The sequence below is a fragment of the Typopeltis vanoorti genome, chromosome 25 (genome assembly GCF_054136105.1).
Source record: "Typopeltis vanoorti isolate ZY-2024b chromosome 25, IOZ_Tvanoo_1.0, whole genome shotgun sequence".
Lineage (NCBI taxonomy): Eukaryota > Metazoa > Arthropoda > Arachnida > Uropygi > Thelyphonidae > Typopeltis > Typopeltis vanoorti.
The window spans coordinates 16,320,873-16,335,759 of NC_143573.1; the positions used below are offsets into that span (position 1 = coordinate 16,320,873).

The 14,887-nt window shown below is 35.4% G+C and overlaps 1 protein-coding gene across 2 annotated transcripts in view; it reads right to left on the minus strand.

Annotated features, from left to right (window-relative positions):
• LOC150092573 (uncharacterized) overlaps positions 1-14,887 on the minus strand; it is a 283,311-nt gene that overhangs the window by 74,646 nt on the left and 193,778 nt on the right. For both annotated transcript variants that reach the window (XM_090414418.1, XM_090414417.1), the window contains exons 9-10: positions 14,718-14,831; positions 1,288-1,361 (exon numbers count right to left, since the gene is read on the minus strand). In XM_090414418.1, coding sequence (XP_090270544.1) covers positions 1,288-1,361; positions 14,718-14,831 — 188 coding nt within the window. The remainder of the gene's footprint in view (positions 1-1,287; positions 1,362-14,717; positions 14,832-14,887) is intronic.

Genomic DNA, 14,887 nt, shown 5'->3' on the forward strand with positions numbered 1-14,887 from the left:
GGGAGAAAATTAGGGAAGACCTTTGTCCATCAGTGGACTGATCCTGGTTGAAGAAGTGTATTTGCAGTTATTAGTGAAAGTACTTGAGTAACTGGCTAGGAATAGAGTATAGGAATGGATCAAGAGATATAGGGCTCTCTCTGGTGGTCAGAACGGATTTGTGTGCGGTAGGCATTGCTTTGCCAATGTACTTGCATTTCATGATAAACTAATAAATATGATGTATAAAGGAGATGCTATATGGCGTTATTCTTGGACTTTGAAAAGAGTATTTAATAAATTACTGCATGGCAAATTGGTGGAAATATTTAGGACAGGGGATGGATAATAAATTGATTAGATGGAGAAAATGGTTATCTTAATGATACCAGCAATTTGTGAAAGAATGCAACGTTCCAGAAGTAAAGTGACACAGGATTCTGTTCTGGGGAGTTTTCATTGTTTAACTTATTTTTTAATGATACTTAATGTTGAGCAAAAGGAGATATTCAATTGTTTGCTGATGATGAAAAGTGATGTTGTTTAGTCTCTCAAGAAAAATTTAAGTAGCTGTTGAACTTTGCTTCAGGAAAAGGATGAAATTTGGCATTTGGAGTGATGGTTGATAGACTCAAAAGTTCATAGGGTGCAGTGCTGCTTAAAGTGGTAAAGACTAGCTAGCATCAGAAAAATACCGACAAGCAGGAATACGTGGGTAGTTATATAACTGTACAAGACATTGGTCAGTCCATGCATGGGCTATTGTGCACAAATTTGGTTCCCTAATTTCCAGTGTGATGAGTGATTAAAGCAATATCAAGACGAGGAGATATTATGAAATGATATGACAGACATTTCAACTTCCAATGGGATTTTGGAGGATCAGTACAAAAGCGATAATACGTGGAGCATGAGAACGATAAGCCTGCTCATTGGCTTGCTAGTATTATTGGTGTAAGAAAACTAATGTTCATGACAAATTTTACTGAACTATAAAAGGCAAACAAAAACTGGATGTTGCATCATTACTGTATGAAATAATGTCAATTAATCCAATCTGACTTTGGATTAATAATGCTTAATGAAAACTGAAGAAAGCTGTGAGTTATGTTCTTACAATCACATTAAGTGAGTATGCCTGCAATCCCTCAAGAGAGTTAAAGAGATCTGTGTACATTCCATACTCTGATGGTATTATAAAGCTTTGCAAAGAAAATATTTCACAAAGTTTTCAAAAGTTTTTCTGATTATAATCCAATGAATTATTATTTAATTATTACTTTTTTTTTTTTTTTTTTTTTTACTTACTGGTGCAAGACAACATCCTTCTGTTTGGGAATCACCTTGACAGCAATTATATCGGGTTTCTAATGTACCAGCAACTGAAATTAAAATAAATAAGCTCTTATTTCCAATCTTGTGCAAATGGAATTGTGGCATTTTTGCAATCCTAATGGTAACTATTCACCTCTTACAAAAAATCAAAAATACTCAAGGCATTATATGCAGAAAATTTTTTAACATACTTTGTGCTGATTTCACAATTCAACAAAAGAAACTATTGATTTTATGGCTTGGATAATACAATTGCAAATAGAAATCTATTTCTGTGTGTTTTTTCAAAATTCAACAAAAAATTATTTATTTTAGGATTTGGATAATAATATTGCAAATAGAAATATATCTGTGTGCATGTATACATATCACACACTTTGATGATTTTTAGACATTTCGTTTATACTTATAGATAATGAGAGGGCCACATGTAGGGTAATATTTACAAGGTACACAGTCAATTTAGTATGTTCAGTTTTAGTTACGTCAAAGAAATAACTGTCTTCTTTCTATTGTGATGTAATAGCTGAGTGTGCAGCATCATTAATGAAACATTTTACAGCATTATCACCCTCCAGATATTGGAATCCTAGAAGTGTCAGAAACAGACATAATAAAAATGTCATTATAAACTTTTATTATTAAACCGAATCGATAGCCAGTTGTACACACTTCATTTCAGAATTATCTTCCTTCTTACCTGAGAATATTTGAAACAGTTTAGACAGGCTCATCTATGAAAAATTGGAACACATATCTACAGTTAGAAAATACTACAGATATGTGTAAGAATGAAGATAAAACTAACAAAACCTGATCAATGAAAAAAAAAAAAAAAAAAAAAAAAAAAAAAAAACAGTGTCAGTGATCACTTATCCTATAACAAAATAGTTGTCAACATGTCTCCCCATGTCTATTATCCAATTCTGAACTCAACATTCTTTCATGAGGTTTCAAATTTTGCATTATCACCAAGCAGGATTCCAAAACTGGATATCATAGCCAATGAAAGGCCTTCACAAAGAGTCCCTAAAGATATAGTAGATTTTTTCTGCCTTCAGCTTCTACACTTCTTCAAGCAAAACCACCCAGTAAAAACAATGCAAAAATAGATTAAATAGTTCTACTAAATATTAGATAGGATAAGAGCATCATTGTTCTGAATTCTGCAGAATACAAAGATGACAGGCAAAATTTTACGGAATGATGTGAACACTAATACTAAACTTGATCACGACCTAATGAATCATTCTCATAATAAGACAAATAATATGATTAAAAAAGACATGCAGAACTGATCCAAAGACCCTTCCCCCAATCCCAAGGAATCATGGTGTTCCAAAAGTACAGAAGCAGGACTCGCCACTAAGACCTACTGTGGATGCAAAGTTTTCTTCAATAACAATACTATCTAAGTATATAGCAAACCTGGTAAGCCCTCACAATGGTAACGCGTCTAATATAAAGAACACGTTGCATTTCATAGAATGCAACAAAAACTTCCAATCAATCTACTTGCAAGCCTAGATACCACTAGCCTTTCACCCATGTTACAAGAGTGAAACTGTACCACTACTACAGGACCTATTTCAACCAGACACCATAGATCTCTTCAAACATTGTGTATTAATGACACATTTTTTAAACTCCAAGAGGAATATTTGGAAAAGGAAGGAAGGGCTGGCAATGGGTTCTTCCTTTTCTCCTCTGCTAGAAAATTTGTTCATGAAGTGGTTTGAAGAGAAAACCTTACAGTACCAAAATATAACCTAAAGTTCGGCTCAGACATGTAAATGGCATTCATCACTTGGCCCAGCTCTATTACCCATTTGTTACATACCTGAATAATATTCAACCTCTTATTAAATTCACTTTTGGAGTGAAAGTGAAATTATTGTTTTTAGACACACTCCTGAGCAGAATATACTCAATTTTTCAGTTTACAGGAAGCCAACAAACACTGGGCATTACTTTCATGCCACTTCTCATTATTTTCTGGCATAAAAAAACATTCATACCCTATGTGATAGAGCTTACAAAATCTCCAATACCACAGACTAAAGAAACCAAGAGTTTGATTTCCTCAGTATCATTCCTGATAAAGAATGGTTACAACAGTTCACTGGTCAACAAAATTCTATATCAACTTCCCACACATTGGATGAACATGAAGCATAAGGTTTCAGAGGAACAGTGATTCTCTGCTAAATACAGTTGCTCACAGATATGGTATTGTGGCTACTATGACAACAGAGCATAAAGGTTCTCTTCTATTCCCTCAACAAGATCTCTAATCTCCTAAAACCTGCAAAGCCTCCCCATTCACCACTAAAAAAAATCTATTGCCGATAAGATCGACTGCAGCAGTGAGTTGTGCTACGCTGGACAGACAAGCAGGTCAAGAGACATGCAAGTTGAAAGTTTTTCTACTTGATTATGCAATAAATAAAGATGCTAAAAAATTATATTCTTGGTTTAATCATTTATTCAAGTGTGGGCAAACAAAGTATGTGCACGAAGTAACTTCATGACTGGGTAACTCGTATACAGAGGCTCATGACTTTACATCACTTGCCTTAGTATCCCATAATGAGGAGCCAGACCCAGAAGTGATACTAAGGTTGAAGTAACACAGAAGTCATATTTCCATATACAAGTATCCCAAAGGTATCACACCTTATTACTAAAATACTCCGAATTAGAGATAGATGTTGAAAGATTTTTTTCACTTGGTTAAACTATAAGTTAAACATGCCGAGAAATTATATTCTTGGTTCAATCCTTTATCCAAGTAGAGCAAACAAAGCTTGTGCGTGTAGTAACTTCACAACTGGGGAACATGTATATAGAGACTAATGACTTTGCATCATTGCCTTACCAGTGGAAAAACTTTCAACATCTATCTCTAATCCAGACTAATTAATAAGGTATATAACTACTTGTATTATGGAAATATGACCTCCGATTTACTTCAACCTTAGTATCACTTCTGGGTCTAATTCCCACTGAGACCTCAATAAAGGTTGATGGGTAGTGACCCTTTCCATAATGCACAGCATTATACATATCCTTATGGATATGTATAATGCATTATGGGATACCAAGGCAAGTGATGTGAAGACATTAACCTCTATAATCGATGTGAACTCATTAGCCTCCATAAGCCTCTATAACCAACCAATTAATTAACAGCTATAAAGAATTACTCTTGATCCACGTGTGTCCAGCTTATTGTTTTACTGGTAAGTGCAGAGAAGTACTGTAAACACATTTCCATATTTATCACAATACAATATTTATGTACAATACTGCATACAGAAATTTTATGTTATCATTTGTACACTGTATTATTTCACCATAAAACAAAGAGAGAAACCAGTAAAAATTATAACAAAACAAAATACATTTTAATATGTGAGCACGATACCTGTTAACATCTGTATGGTTCATATAGTAATTTCTGAATTATGATGGGATCATCAGAATGGAACCCCTTTGTAAGTGAAGGCTGTAATCTCTATGATGATAGGCTGTTAGGTGACAGGCAAAAATGAGGGAAACATGTGACAGAAACATACAACTTACTGAAAAGGTTTTACAAAGTAGAAGAAAAAGAAATTTTCCAATGCATGACATAAGAGAACAAGCAGACAACTGAGGAGTTATGTAATACCATTAGCAAAGGAGTGCAAACACTAGATTTTTTGTTTGGAGAGTGGTGAATGAGTGGAATGCATAGCTGGAAGTGATCTGAGTGCTTTGTTGTCAGTGAATGAGTTCAAAAAGATATACGACAGGCACCATGTGAATAATGCTAGTGTGGATTGGCCACAGTAATTCTTTAGACTCTGAGGATGTTCCCAATGTAGTAATAATATTATCATTAGGATTGCTTTGGTATTTAATGAGAATTTTCGATGTCTTAAGGTTTCTACTTGGTCTCTGAAGAAAACCAACCAGTTCAAAAAATGCTCCTGTCTTTTAAATGGAGCAACCAAGGTAACTCCAATGCCAAGGATTGCATTCACATAAGCTCTCTGGCCAAAATTTTGAAACTTTCGAAGTTTCTACATGTATTCGGCTTTAAAATAAGGTTGGATCTTTAAAATCTCCATTTCTATATAATTATTTCTTTTATTATGAATACCTTTTCTAAATTGTTTATTATTGTTTATTAGTTATTGCTCTTTTAAAGTCCTTTCCTTCATGCTTACATAATCAGCACTCATTATAATAAATTATGGAGACAACTACCATGTTAGAGTAATAATTTCAATTTAATATAAATCTAATCACCATATGTTTTGAACTTCATATAAAGGTTATCATTTGGAGTATGTGCGCACGCACACACACAAAGGGATCAGCTACACTACAATACACATAGTATACTATAGTCACAATATTGTTGGAAGTTTGAGGTTGCACCTGAAAATACCTTCAAGACTGAGGCAAGGTGGTACATCCATAGGCAACTCATAGCAAAGGTGGACCAAACTGTCATCACTCCTAGTCTTAGTATCTCCCATAATGGATCGAAAGATCGAAACCCAGACCGGTTTCGATCTTTATTGAGGTCTCATCAGTGGAAAGCAGACCCAGAAGTGGTGATACTAAGGCAGAAGCAAAGGAGAGGACATATTTACCTATACGAGTTGCCAAAGGGTGTACCACCTTATTATTAAATTACTCTGGATTTAGAGAAAGTTGTTGGAAAGAAAAATGTCTCTAAATCTAGAGTAATTTAATCATAAGGTGGTACACCCTTTGGCAACTTGTATAAGTAAATATGACCTCTCCATTGCTTCTGACTTAGTATCACCACTTCTGGGTCTGCCTCCCGCTGATGAGACCTCAATAAAGGTCGAAACCAGTCTGGGTAGTGACCCTCTCCTTAATGTCCACAGGGAGATGTGCTTTGCATTATGGGAAATACTAAGACAAGGAGTGATGACAGCTTGATCCATCTTTGCTACAAGTTGCCTATGGATGTACCACCTTGCCTCAGTCCTGAAGATATTTTCAGGTGCAAACTTTGCTGACACTTGGATAAAGGATTAAACTAAATTTATTACAGTCACAATAATTTGGTCAGCTGTTTAACATTAATGGCCTGACCTCTGGTGAAAATAACTACTACATCAAATCAAGAGTCCTATTATCTGTTTGGCCAGAGATTACTCACAGATAAATTAAAACCAAAACAGTAGTGATGGTGGCCAACATATGAGAGATTGGAATTTACCATTTCTAAAGTGAGGATTTGCTGGAGAACTGGAAGTTATATGGGCTGATTGTGTGGCATCTATATCCTTAGAATTTTAAGGCTAGCATTATTGTTTAGATTAGGATGGTTGATCAAAATTTCAGAGGTTTTGTTAAATTTTTGTAGGATGTAAGGATCAGGTTCCTATCCAATCCTATTGCTGGCCAGGATGGCTGACTGGTTAACATACCAGCTGTCCAAACAACAGGCTGCAGGTTCAAGTCAAATTCAAATTGTGATTGTCTTTAAGGTGGGAGATGAATTTCATTGCCTGGTGTGAAACCACTATCATGCTTATTGGAGGCTTGAAATGGCTTGAAAAAAGTTCATGTTTGGTCTCTATAGCAGGGTTCCCAGATTATGTGAAAAATAAATTAAAAATATATATAACTGATAAAAATACAGGAAAGAAATCCTTAACCCACCCACAGTGCAAAATGTACTATAGGTTTGCAAATAACCTTTCATCATGGGTGGAGGCAACACACACATATTAAAAAAAATCAATTTGGTGGACATTAATAGTATGATGGAGAAGCCCAATTTACCAAAATTGTTAAATTTGATGCATTGTTTATGTTTTTTGTTACAGGGTGCACTAGATTTAATATACAATGTAGTCTTGGGAGGGGAAGCTACCATAGCTCTTATATCTGTTCTCTTTCAACTAAAGGTGAGTTAACTAGTGTCATAGTTAACTAGTGCACAATCACATCGGTATATAAGCCACCTAATGAAGATTTCGTCTTCAAAGAATTTGCCAACTTTAATGCCCAGAAGATTAAAATAATACTCGGAGACTTTAATTATCAGAGTTTAACATGGGGCTACAAAATGCCTGACAGGAATGGATGTACCTATGGATGTACCACCTTGCTGGGCTGGGCTGAGCTGAGCTGGAAAATTGGGCTAAGAGAGGACTGAAACTTATCCACAATCCCAAGTTAAGACCATCATTCAATAGTGGAAGGTGGAGAAGAGGATATAATCCAGATAACATCTTTATCAGTGAGCAAGTAGCCGTGCAAGATAGTAGAAGAGCCGATACCAAGAGTAGAAGATGACGAAGATAGTAGAAGAGCCGATACCAAGAACTCAGCACAGACCTGTTACTTGTGAAGTCAGAGCCGTTATCAATCCAGAGATAGTACCTTTTAGGCAACTGTTTAATTTTAAAAAAGCAAAATGGAATGGATTTGCGAAGGAACTCGATCAGACAGTAAACACTCTTGAAGCGGATCCAAGTGACTATGAAGAGTTTGTGAATACCATCAAAATAGTATCTCGGTGGCACATACCACGAGGGTGCAGAACTCAATATATCGCTGGGCTTAATGAAAACCAGACGGAACAACTAAAAGAATATAAAATCAGATATGACAAGGATCCTTTCGCTGTAGATACAATTGAGGCAGGCGAAAAACTGATGGACAAACTCATGGAAGGTAGAAAGAGAAGATAGATGAAGCTACTGCAGGATATGGATATGAAACAGAACAGCAGACGAGCATGGAAACTGGTGAAGAATTTAAGCAACGATTCAACTAAAACTCCAGTTTACGTAACAGAGGTCACGCCAAACCAGATCGCTCACCAGCTATTATTGAATGGTAGGACAGATACTGAAAACCAATCTTACGCACATTAAAGAAGATGAGACTAATTCATTAGCCTCTCCGTTCTCCGAAGAAGAACTAAGAAAAGCTATATGTCACCTGAAAGAGAATAGAGCTGCTGGCCCGGACGGCATTCGAACAGAACAGATAAAGCGTTTCGGTCTGGTAACCATCCAACGGCTGGTGAAATTGATGAATATGTGTGTAGAATCTCTTCAGTTGCCCAAATTATGGAGGAAAGCTCAAGTGGTAGCTTTACTTAAACCAGGAAAGGAACCTACAGAGTCGAAGAATTTTTGCCGGAAAGTCCTGCTGCGGCCAAATTCTGAATCTCACGCAGCACATTGAAGATGGTTATGAGAAGAACTTGTGACTGGAGCAGCATATGACACTGTTAATCACAAGAAACTGTCGGTCAAGCTGTACCAAATAACGAAAGATTTTCACCTCATGAATGTAGTTAAAACCATGCTCCAGAATTGACGATTCTATGTAACTTTGCAAGGAAAGAAGAGCAGATGGAGAAATCAGAAGAATGGTTTACCTCAAGGAAGCGTATTGGCCCCGATGCTCTATAATATTTATACTAACAATCAGCCAACCCACCCAAAAGTGAGGAGGTTTATCTATGCTGACGACACAGTTATATGCAGTCAAGCAAGGAATTTTGAAGAAGTTGAGAAGAGGTTGACAGAAGCCTTAGAAATACTCTCCAATTACTATGACACCAATTGCCTGAAGCCTAACCCAAACAAGACTCAGGTATGCGCTTTCCATCTGCACAACAGGGAAGCAAAATGCCAGTAGAACACTGCAGCAATCCCAAATATCTTGGAGTTAAGTTGGATTGTACCTTGTCGTATAAAGGTACATTGCCAGGAACTAAAAGGAAAAATCTATGCAAGAAATAACATCATAAGAAAAATGACCGGCACGACGTGGGGAGCTCAACCAGAGGTACTTCGCTCGATGGCTTTGGCATTGTGTTTTGCTGCAGGGGAGTATGCTGCCCATGCGAAACACGTGGATGTGGCTTTAAATGATACCATCAGGATCATAACCGGATGCCTAAGACCAACCCCAGTCAACAAGCTGTATCCCTTAGCAGGCATAGCGCCACCAGGCATAAGACGTCAAGTGGCTGGTGAGATGGAGAAAAAAAAGCAGATGACGGACGAAAGACATCCAATGTACGGCCATATCATCACGGCTTCTTGACTCAAATTGAGGCATAACTTTATGCAAAGAACTAAATCACTGATCCATAAACCTGAGGAGTGACAGCTTGTTCTATGCAAGGAATTGGTTCAACTTCAAGAAGCCCCCATAATTAAGGAAGAGTTAACCAAGGTATACCACCTACCCTATAGCACCTGGAGGACTCTGAACCATCTTAGAGTGGGAGTGTCCAGATGCAGAAGTAACCAGATCAAATGGGGTTATGCAGATGATGATAGCTGTGACTGCAGAGATGCTCAAACTGTCGAACATCTTTTATGTTGCCCAGATCTAATCGATGTGTGCTCCACAGACAACATTCTGATGGTCAATGACAAGGCAATACAAGCCGCTGTTTTTTGGATGGAGAGGATATGAATGGTGTTCCGGACTCAGAAAGTAAGTAACTAGTGTCATATGGAAATGGAGGGTTCCCTCCAGTAATTTGGGTTTTTCATCCCTCAAAACAGGCAAAACTGGTCTCGTGAACACATGTGGCTACAGTCATAAAATATACTATGGCAAGGAAGGCAATGGGAAACCACCTTGCTCATAATAATCTCCCTAGTATGGTAGCATACAGCTACCCCACCAGTCATGTGGCTGAGGGAATAGGATTGGATAGGGGGGAGAAGGGAAGAGATTTTTGGAAAAATTGAGTATGTTTTTTATAAATTTTGCACGTGGTTTAAAAGTCATATTAAGGTTGTAATGGTGTAATGCAGCTTGTCTCTTTGTATGTGTATACTCCAGATGATCACCTTGATATGAGGGTTGAAACGTAGGGTGATTATTTTGATTTTTATTGAACTGAAGTTAAAACTTTAACAAGGTAGTTAAAGTATTAACTAGTCCACGCTAAACTTTCATACCCTGGCGCTTGGTAGGCTTAGTAATAACTGTGTTGTAAATAGCAGTGCTCTTTATATATTTTGATTAATTTCTACATAAATTAATGGGTGTAATTTGCATAATCAAGTGGGCACCCTTGATTATGCAAATTTTATAAAACACTATTATTGCCATTTTTGAGTGAACAAGCGTATATCAATGATTCATAATCAAGAATGTAAGAATCCAGACTTCTTACTTACTTCAGTAAGAATTTTAATTGATTTTATTTATAAATTTTTTGCAAAACTAATTCAGTACATGGGACAATGTCAGTAGAATATAAAATCAGCAGTTAAAGGGTTAACATATACAGTCAATACTGGAATTATGATATATATGCAACTTATGACCACTTATGATAGGCCATCCATTAAAATGTTCATTGAATACCACCTCATTTCTGCAACCCAGAGACCAGGATGTTACTGCTATCTTCAATGCATGCAATTTAAGAATATATTTTTTTCTTTTACCTGTTGCTGCTACTGAGGGCAAGAAAACCCTTAGACTTTGGAAAGGATTCATGCATTCTGTCACGTCATTCATGGAGTGAGGTGACAGAGATTGTTGAAAAAAATAGTGCTGAAGATCTGGAGGTTGACGCTGAAGATGAACACTATTATTGCCATTTTTGAGTGAACAAGCGTATATCAATGATTCATAATCAAGAATGTAAGAATCCAGACTTCTTACTTACTTCAGTAAGAATTTTAATTGATTTTATTTATAAATTTTTTGCAAAACTAATTCAGTACATGGGACAATGTCAGTAGAATATAAAATCAGCAGTTAAAGGGTTAACATATACAGTCAATACTGGAATTATGATATATATGCAACTTATGACCACTTATGATAGGCCATCCATTAAAATGTTCATTGAATACCACCTCATTTCTGCAACCCAGAGACCAGGATGTTACTGCTATCTTCAATGCATGCAATTTAAGAATATATTTTTTTCTTTTACCTGTTGCTGCTACTGAGGGCAAGAAAACCCTTAGACTTTGGAAAGGATTCATGCATTCTGTCACGTCATTCATGGAGTGAGGTGACAGAGATTGTTGAAAAAAATAGTGCTGAAGATCTGGAGGTTGACGCTGAAGATGAACAGCAGATGGTGGAAACTGTGGAAGAATAGCTCGCAAATGAAGACCTTATAGAACTAGTAGCACAGAACAGTTACAGAAGAAGAGAAAAAAAAGCAGATCATGAAGCCTCCCCCCCCCCAACAAAAGATGTTTACAATAAAAAATTGCAAAAGGCATTTGACTCTATTCATAAGGTAATTCAATTGTATAATGAAATGGACCCTCATAATATAGAGATTTTGCAAAGTAGACAGAATGAAGCAAACTGTGAAAACTAAGTTGGACATAGCATACAAATTTTTAAAGAAGCCCACTCCTGCTGCCATCTCATCCCTGAGGACCAGCCTAGACCTTAGACATGTTATGCATCTGGTGAATCATCCTTAGAATGCTTTGGTACGATTTTTGAATTTGAAGAATTTGCTGTTGTTGTTACTAGCCTGCCTACTCCAATGAATTATCCAATTAATAAAGCAGTAGCTTTTAAGAATTATTCTTGTTTCATGTGTTTCCAGATGATTATTTTAAACTCACAGAAACACTGGACACTTATGATTCATTATTTATTCAAGTACAGCACCATATATACAGAAATATTATAATTTGTACTTTGTGTGCTATGAACAAAGAGTAATTTTTGGTTAAAAATATAACAAAACAAACATACACATTTTAACATGTCCTAAATTGTAAAATGTTCTTCTGGTTCATATCGTGATTTCCGAGTTATGAATGGATCATTAGAAAGGCATTGCATCGTAAACAGAGGAGTGATTGTATTTTACTGACTTATTTTCCGTCAGGAAAGAACTAATATTTTGCACTGGATTAAGACCATTATGTAAGTTTGCTAATGTAATAATCACATATATGCCTTAGGTATTTGTTATTAGATCAGAGTACCTTTTAAGCAATTTTAAACCTTTTAAAGGTGATCAGGAATCTTTTAATGAAAATTATGATTTCTAATCATTTGAATGGTGGAATTAAGGAATGTTGATATTTGCATAGTTAAAGGTAATTAATTATAGTATAACAGCATTTAAACATTTCTTGCTAATGCTGTTATCATACCATCATCTTGTTTTCTGTAATATTATTATGAGCATATTTCTATGTTGTTTTGTCTACATCCTTGATAATTACTATTTTGTTCATCATCCTCAGAAATTTCCTCATAGACATCAAAGGATAGTTTAGGCTACTATAATGCCACCACATGATTAAGTTTACATTATAATTAATCTCCTAGCAACAAATTTCCTCCAAATTAGTATTACAGGTCAGCACTCCAATACTGTAGTATCTAACATTGCATTCTTCTCAGGCACTTCTGACTGAATCAAACCATCTAGAATTTTGTTTTCCTCTGGTTCTTTTTCCTGCCATCTTGGCATCAAACACCTGTTTTGGTAACCTTTCTTCTCCCATTCTCTAAGTGACCATACCAGTGGCAGCCAGTGAAAATTTTAAGTGTGGGTGCTGCATATACAAAATAAGAAAAAAATAATTCATTTTTTCCTAATCAGTAACCAATTTATTAATAAGTAAATTTACATATTACAAAAATTGCTTTATTAAAAATATTTCACCCTCACTACGAACACACACGAATAGTAAAAATTTCGTACACAGAAATAATGCAAGCAAGCATACAACGTATCTGTAGTGACACTGCTCAACAAGCAGTGTCAGTTTCCACATTCCAACACTGCGTTAGATCGCAGTGCATTTGTTTTGTGTAACGATAATTGAGAAAATATAATTTTTTTCATATTTTCAACAGTGACACTTGTCATAATTCAAGCCTTGTATTTATAATAAATAAATAATTATACGCTATTTACAGCATAAAATAAGATTTACCAAAAATATTTCACCCTCACCACGAACACACACGAATAATAAAAGTTTTGTACACAGAAATAACGCATGCAAGGATACAATATACCTGTAGCAACACTACTCAACAAGCAGTGTCAGATTCACTTGTTACGTGCAGTGACAAGTGCAAACGAATATTGGTGAGTCTAGCCAGAACTGACCAAACATGATAATTCCGACACTGTGTTAAATCGCAGTGCATTTGTTTTGTAATCTAAAGCATTAATCGAATAATTCCAATTATTAACTGTTCAATCAATGTCAAAATATAAGCTGTAACCTTTAACATGCTGTATTGCATTTATATAATGTTGTAAGCATTGTTATTATTTATAAACACAAACAAAATTTAATTTTTTCGTTTTTTTCCTCGGGGATGCTGCAGTGTCGCAGTGCTAATGTACAAGCCAACACCGGACCATACCATCTTAGATTAACTGTGTTCACACAATTTTGTTGATGCAGCATCCATCACCACCTGGCATAAAAAGCAGGCATTATCTATTCCCCACATGATAGGGTTTATAGAATTTCTACTAATATAGATAAAAGAAACCAAGTGTTAGAATATCTGTACTCCATCATAGCAAAGAATGGTTACAACAGAACATTAATCAAAAAATTCTTAAATCAACTTCCAAGACAATCAGATGAACAAGTAAACTAAGACTTTAGAGGAGCAGTACTTCTCCCATATATACATTTAGTCAGACAAAATAGCAAGGCAGGCTGGTCAGGAAAGGAACGTCAAAAACAAAAGAAAACACAAAACTGGTAGCACATACAAATGAAACAAAACACGAAATATTCATGTTATTCATGTTCAAATATTTTCATTGTGTATATTCACTGTTATGTTTTTTAGTTTATTCATATAATTTTCCTCATGATGTGAAACAAAAGCTTTTCATGAAACTGAGTAATTAATAAAATTAGTTTACTATTATTTAAATTAAGGGATATTAAATCCCACATTATTTCTATCCTATTTGATTCGTTAATTATGGAGATGGGTCAAAAATATTCCTAGCACAGAAGCCTATTCAACAATAGTGAGTAAGACTGTTTGTTATAATGGTGCTTAACAAAACAAAACATCAAGTATTCATGTTATTCATCAAGTTATTCATCAAGTTATTCATGTTCAAATATTTTCATCATGCATATTCACTGTTATTATGTGTAGTTTAGTTTATTCATGGAATTTTCCTGATGATGGGAAACAAAAGCTTTCACAAAACTAATTGAGTAATCAATAAAATTAGTTTATCCGATCTGATTCTTTAATTATTAAGATGGGGGCAAAAACATTCCTAGCATGTCCTCTGACCACAGAAGCATATGCAACAATAGTGAACAAGAGTGCTCATAATGGTGCTTACTAGAGTGAGATCTGAAAATGTTTAACTAACTTTAAAAATAAGCAAAACTTACTTCTTTTCTTCCATAATCGTCCCCAATGATATTCACATTCTTCTCTTGTAACATAATTGCCTTTATGAGTCACTCGATACTTCTTTTGACAACGACAACATGTTCTTTCAAGTGCTGCAAGTGTAATATGAGTAATTTTAAAATTATTTCTAGCATTAATAGTTTTTATT